Source organism: Labeo rohita, chromosome 8, assembly GCF_022985175.1.
Source record: "Labeo rohita strain BAU-BD-2019 chromosome 8, IGBB_LRoh.1.0, whole genome shotgun sequence".
In the NCBI taxonomy this organism is placed as follows: domain Eukaryota; kingdom Metazoa; phylum Chordata; class Actinopteri; order Cypriniformes; family Cyprinidae; genus Labeo; species Labeo rohita.
Genome location: NC_066876.1, coordinates 34894253 through 34902005, shown reverse-complemented (window position 1 = coordinate 34902005; position 7753 = coordinate 34894253). Strand labels below are relative to the sequence as shown.

The 7753-nt window shown below is 29.7% G+C and overlaps 1 protein-coding gene across 4 annotated transcripts in view; it reads right to left on the bottom strand.

Moving 5' to 3' along the window:
* Positions 1–1113: 1113 nt before the first annotated feature.
* Positions 1114–7753, bottom strand: part of adra1aa (adrenoceptor alpha 1Aa) — a 32863-nt gene continuing 26223 nt past the window's right edge. For all 4 annotated transcript variants that reach the window (XM_051117919.1, XM_051117918.1, XM_051117920.1 and 1 more), the window contains one exon: positions 1114–2444. In XM_051117919.1, the coding sequence (XP_050973876.1) occupies positions 1909–2444 (536 nt within the window). In that variant the 3' untranslated portion in view covers positions 1114–1908. The remainder of the gene's footprint in view (positions 2445–7753) is intronic.

The following is a 7753-nucleotide window of genomic DNA, read 5'->3' as shown; positions in this document are numbered from 1 at the left end:
TGGCCCTGCCCCTTTTGAACATTTTGGCGCCCCTTTGCGACGGTGAGTTAAAAGTTTGACTTTTTTGGATAATTACTGATATTCACTATTCAGAGAATTTTTCTGCACTGGTTTGGTTCGGTCAGACAGAAAACCTAGTTTGCAAAAGTATGTTTTTCAAAAAAAAAACATGCGTACATCCCGTGCAGCCAAGGATTCCAATGACATAAGACACTTGAGCTTGCGACTGACGGTTTAGGAGTTAGGAGCGTTTTCGTACTTTTGATCACTGTAGTGCCCCTCCTCAGGCCATTTGGGGCTAGCCTTGGTCACGTTGTAGACAGTGTGAGTATTACCATTTATTTGGTCTGGACCAAATAAACCAAACGAACCAAACTACAAGTGTGATGCATCAAATATGACACCCAACAAAAAACACAAATGCAAACTTACTTTATGGGCCCTATTTTAACGATCTAAATGCATTGTCTGAAGTGCAGGACGCAGATGCACTGAAACCACTTTTGCTAGTTTAACAACAGAAAAAACGGTCGGCATGCCAGGTGCATGGTCCAAAATGTACCTCTCTTAATGAGTCATGGGTGTGTTTTGGGTGTAACATGCAATAAACCATGTCTCATGTCTCATTCCCTTTGAAAGCCAGTTGCCCTTGCACAATTCATAATTTGCAATAGGTGGATTCGCTTTTTACATGGCAGAATTTGCAAGAGCAAAGAACACTTCTCCAGAGAGGAAATGCGTCTGCTCGTGTACAAGGTTAAAGCGTACACAATAATAATCTTTTACATTGCAATCCTTTGATTTTTAATATTTGGCATTTATGTGCGTTGTACACCCACTCATAGGCACATATGTGACCCTGGACCGCAAAACCAGTCATAAGTAGCACGGGTATATTTGTAGCAATAGCCAAAATACATTGTATCATTTTGTCAAAACATTGATCAAATTTTTTTTTATGCCAAAAATCATTAGGATATTAAATAAAGATCATGTTCCATGGAGGTATTTAGCAAATTTCCTACTGTAAATATATCAAAACTTAATTTTTGATTAGTAATATGCATTGCTAAGAACTTTATTTGGACAACTTTAAAGGTGATTTTCTCAATATTTTGATTTTTTTTTTTTTTTTTGCACCCTCAGATTCCAAATAGTTTTAATTAATTTTCAAAATAGTTGTATCTCAGCCAAATACTCTCCTATCCTAACAAACCATAGATCAATGGAAAGCTTATTATTTAGCTTTCAGACAATGTATAAATCTCAATTTTAAAAAACTGACACTTATGACTGGTTCTGTGGTCCACGGTCACATATTACTAACGCACCCTTTAAATAAATTAAAAAAAAACTGCACCACTGAACAGGTTTTAGTTGGTCAGCTGTAACGCACCACCAATGCACCTGAACATACCTTGTTTTCAGACCAGCACACCCATGGGTAAACAGATGGGCACAAATGCATTTGCTATTTAAAACAACATGGCGTTGAATGTGAAAATGGTAAGTCTTGCGTCGTTACTTTGTTTAAAGGTTCAACCTGCTCCATTAAAAAAAAAAGAAAATTTTCAGACTATTATTTCCTGTCTCAGGCTTTGCGGGGTTAAAGTTAATGCACTTCCCTCTGTTGAAGCTGCAAAATCTTATTTGCATTTCAGTTCACTGACTGTCGTTCCACAGGTTTGGAAAGACATGAGAGTGAGTAAATAAAGACAGTTTTCATGTAAAGCTGAACTGTGCCTGCATTAAGCATCAACCGTGTCGAAGCAGCTCTCAATGTTCCCATCACTGATGGTTTCAATCAAAAACTCGGTTTTCTTCATCAGTTTGCGTTGTGAGGCTCTGTCAAGTGGCAAAGTGGCATCACAGCCAGCGTGAGTCGAGTGATTTCCCCAGCGTGCTCATTCACACCGCATCACCGTCCTCACACAGCGAGAGCTGATGGATTTTGATGACGGGAAGCGAGTTGTGTGCGGGCGGCTCGGGCTGCGGCGAATCCATTCTCACGCAGCAGCATGTCCTCAGCAGGTTCTTACCGCACATTCCCGCCACTTTGGCTCCCACGCTCACCCCCGCGCTGACCCCGGTAGTCCCCGCCGACGATGTCCGGGAAGGGGCCTGCCATTCCCGGCCGTCCCGGGAGGACGGGCTGCGGGACAGAGCGATGGAAGAGGACGGGCTCAGGCGGGACGGGTTTTCGCGGCTCGATAGGCCGAGGATTTGAGACTGGCCGTGCCGCGGACTGTGGCTCTGGTAGAGCGCGTGGGAAGGCGTGGATCTCTTGCGGAGGCAGCGGGCGCCCAACACGCTCAGGAAGGCTTTCTTAAACTCCTGACTGGAGCAGGGGTAGATGATGGGGTTGATGCAGCTGTTGAAATAGCCCAGCCAAAACGTGATCTTGAAGACCGTGTCCGAGGGTCTGTACGTTGGGAAGATGGAACCTAGACATAGGAAAAGACACAGGAAGTGAGCACATTATTTACAAGGATTTAAAAATTTGTTAAGGGGTTCACTTTGAGGAATTTAACTTGACCAGCATCATAAAATTGCTTCATAATTTCCATGATCAAAAAATAATAATTATGAATTATTCAAAAGTTCTTTATAATACATATATATATATATATATATATATTTGTAATTGGACACATTTTAAATAAAAATTTAGAGCACATTTTAAGTTAGATTGTGTGTTCATATATATATATTCAGAACTACATATTCCTGATTTACATTTATATATTCAGATCTATATATGTATATTCTGATTTACTTAAATCTATTCTGAATTACAATTATATATTCAAATATATATTCAGATTTGTATCTATAAATTAAGATTTACAACTATATATTCTGAATTACATGTATATATTCAGATTTATAAATATATATTCAGATTTGTATATATATATTCAGACTTATAACTATATATTCTGAATTACGTTCATATATTCAGATTTATAAATATATATTCAGATTTATAAATAAATATTCAGATTTGTATCTGTATTCAGATTTACATTTATATATTCAGATTTATAAATATATATTCTGATGTACTTCTATGTATTCAGACTTATAACTATATATTCATATTTGCTTCTATATATTCACAGTTTATATTTATATATTCAGATTTTATATAATTATTTCCTGTTTGGCACTTCCTAACATCTATAATATAACATTCATAACAGCACATTTAACATAGAGCATACTTACATGTGGAATTTATTATATGTATATGTGTGTAAAAATTGCAATTTTTTTATTTAAATTTTGTAAATTATATTATTATATTATGTATACAATATTTACAAAATTTAACAAAAAAAACCCTCTTTTTTTACATTTTTGTAAATATTTATATTAATTTTATATATATTCAGATTTGTATCTATAAATTCAGATTTACAATATTCTGAATTACATTTATATATTCAGATTCATAAATATATATTCAGATTTGTATCTATATATTCAGACTCACAACTATATATTCTGAATTACAACTGTATATTCTGAATTGCATTTGTATATTCAGATTTATAAATAAATATTCCGATTTGTATCTATATATTCAGATTTACAACTATATATTCAGACTTACATTTGTATAATCAGATTTATAAATATATATTCCAATTTGTATCTGTATATTCAGACTTACAACTATATATTTTGAATTGCATTTATATATTCAGATTTATAAATATATATTCAGATTTGTATCTATATATTCAGATTTACAACTATATATTCTGAATTACAACTGTATATTCTGAATTACATTTACATATACAGATTTGTATCTATATATTCAGATTTACAACTATATATTCTGAATTACATTTACATATACAGATTTGTATCTATATATTCAGACTTACAACTATATATTCTGAATTGCATTTGTATAATCAGATTTATAAATAAATATTCAGATTTGTATCTGTATATTCAGACTTACAATTACATATTCTGAATTACATTTATATATTCAGATTTATAAATATATATTCTGATGTACTTCTATATACTACATATTCATATTGCTTCTATATATTCACAGTTTATATTTATATATTCAGATTTTATATAATTATTTCCTGTTTGGCACTTCCTAACATTTATAATATAACATTCATAACACCACATTTAACATAAAGCATAATTATATGTGGAATTTATTATATGTATATGTGTGTAAAAATGACAATTTTTTTATTTAAATTTTGTAAATTATATTATTATATTATGTATACAATATTTACAAAATTTAACAAAAAAACCCTTCTTTTACATTTTTGTAAATATTTATATTAATTTTATATATATTCAGATTTGTATCTATATATTCAGACTCACAACTATATATTCTGAATTAGAACTATATTCTGAATTGCATTTGTATATTCAGATTTATAAATAAATATTCAGATTTGTATCTATATATTCGGACTTACAACTATATATTCTGAATTACATTTATATAGTCACATTTATAAACATATATTCCGATTTGTATCTGTATATTTAGACTTACAACTATATATTCTGAATTGCATTTGTATAATCAGATTTATAAATATATATTCAGATTTGTATCTGTATATTCAGACTTACAACTACATATTCTGAATTACATTTATATATTCAGATTTATAAACATATATTCTGATGTACTTCTATATATTCAGACTTATAACTATATATTTATATTTGCTTCTATATATTCACAGTTTATATTTATATATTCAGATTTTATATAATTATTTCCTGTTTGGCACTTCCTAACATCTATAATATAACATTCATAACACCACACTTAACATAGAGCATAATTAGATGTGGAATTTATTATATGTATATGTGTGTAAAAATGACTATTTTTTAATTTAAATTTTGTAAATTATTATATTATGTATACAATATTTACAAAATTTAACAAAAAAAAAAAAAACACACCTTGTAAATATTTATGTTAATTTTATATATATTAAGTATTTATATATAAAATTATTTAGAACACATTTTTCAGTAAAACAGTGTAACAATTACATAAAAACCTAAATCTAAAAATACGTATAGAAACTTCTTATTTTTAAATTTTAAATTTTATTTTTTAAATATTTATAAAACAATATATAAAGCATGGGTTTTTTACTAAATATATTGGTCGACCACTTCACCAAATATTTTCTTTTATACTGCATACATATCCAAAAAAATCATTCACAATAAAATTAGTAATGAGTATAAAAGCAAATAGGATCGGTATCAATCTCAAATCAATAAACTCCAATGCAAAAATCTTTTTACATGATTATTGATTATTTTATCCTGCAGTCCTGATATCAAACGTAAACTGACATGCACACAAAGAATGAACTCTCAAAAAAAGATAAGTTTTCATGCAACATGAAAAGAAAGGATTTAGGTGTTTATATGACTCTAGACATTGTGTGTTTATTAAGACACGTATAAAAATATGCATGTAATGCATGTGATCACTGAATATGCTGTACATTCATTTGGATATTATGGAGTTCTCAATCAACAAGTGAAGTCCAGGCTTTGGGAATTACAGACAGTTAAACAGATGTTTTTCAGCCATTTCATTCTCTCTATGAAAAAGATTGAAGACTCATCTGCGTCATGCAATGGGAATGATTAATGGGACCTGAAATGAACAGATAAGGTGCAGAAAATGAAAAAGGTTATGTCTGTGAAAGAGAAAAACGTGTGAATGCTTTTGAAAGCATCGTTCTCGTCGCCGCCGTCGCTGCCTGGATGGATAACTACGTCATGCATCACAATGCCAGCCAAGTCTTTTTATAGCATCTGATCTGATCTCACACTGGAACGTTCCTCCGTTAATCAAGGTTAATAGTTTTATTCAAATTGCCGTCATAAATCCGTCTCAATGTGATCAGAGGACCTTTCGGAGGAACGGAAATGTTCTGCGTTATAAAGGACAGAGGCACAGGAGAACCACATCGATATATTTAACCGTTCACACACCCACTGGATTTTTCTAATACCACGCTGGTCGTACCATTAAAAGAATTAAAGTGTCTAGCAAAACCACCTGGCCTTGAGACGCAGCATCTGTCTTAAGAGCTGAAAGCTGGAGTTGTCTCGTAGCACACTTTAAGAGCGAGTCTAGAGGGGCTTTTACACACACAAGATAAAGGAGAGCCAGAGACTGACAGACAGGGCTGTGGGAATAGTCTCTAAACGACACACTTTAATCATTAGTTTCTTCAGGCTATCCAGAGGAGGAGGGTAGACTGAGCTTTAGTCTCCTACAGTTACGGTCACCAGGTCATTTTTCAGCCTGAAATGAAAAGGACCTGCCTTTTTTAGAACCATTAACATTTTTGGCTTTGTGGCATTATTTTCATTTCACATTTTTAAGCACAAATTGTCTTCATAGTAATGCATCATGACTGTAATACAAAACAAATCTATTTGTATGTACATTTTATTCATCCATAATACTCTCAATCATTTATTTATTAAAAAACTCCCAATTAAACACATTTTAACCTTGGAAATACTTTATTTTGAAAATATTTTCATGGCAATTACACATATTTTAGCCACAAATTGTCACCATAGTAATGCATAATAACTGTAATACAAAATATTTGTTAATAAATTGTCTGTTGTCTAAAATGTATTTGTAATTTATATAAAGATTAATATAAATATTAATTAAAATGTACTTATTTTGATTTTGGAGTGAAATATAACCTGAAAAATACATGAAAAACCTGGAAATACTTTATTTTGACATTATTTTCATGACATTTTTAACCACAAATTGTAATCACAGAAATTTATTTTAAAATAATTATAAACAAAAATGTAATTTTAAAATATATTTGTAATCTATTTTTAAATAAATAAAACATTTATTTTAAAAAAATGCCTTGTTTTGATTTTATAGTAAAATCAGCTAAAAACATTTCAAGCACAAATTGTAATATAGTCATTTTAGAATAAATTACTCATATTTTGGTCACAAATTGTTGTCATAGTAAGCCATAATAAATATAATACAAAATATTTATTTAAAAATGTAATTGTCTGTAAACTATTATATTTGTAATTTATTTAAAAATAAATATAAACTTATTTATTAAAAAAAAAAGTACTTATTTTGATTTTTGTAGTGAAATATAACCTGGAAATACCTTATTTTAATGACAATTAAATACATTTTTAACCACAAATTGTAATCATAGTAATTTATTTTAAAATAAATATAAACATTTATTTAAAAAAAATAAAAATCTACTAATTTTGATTTCGGAGTGAAATAAAACCTGGAATAAATATAAAATAAAAAAAAATATAAAGAAATATTTATTTATTTATTTATAAATAAGTAAAGAAATATTTAAAAAAATACTTTACAGTATTTACAGAAAATATTTTGACATTATTTTCATGACAGTTAAACACATTATACAAACATTTATTTTAAAAAAAAATTTGTAGTAAAATATAACCTGCAAAACTAATGTTTTAATGCTAATTAAACATATTTTAGCCACAGATTGTTGTCATAATATTGCATAATAACTATAATACAAAATATTTAATTAAAATGTACTTGTCTTTATTATTTGTAATTTATTTAAAAATAAATATAAACTTATATATAAACTACTTATTTTGGTTTTGAAGTGAAATATAAACTGGAAATATAGAAACCTGACATCATATTTTTTTCATA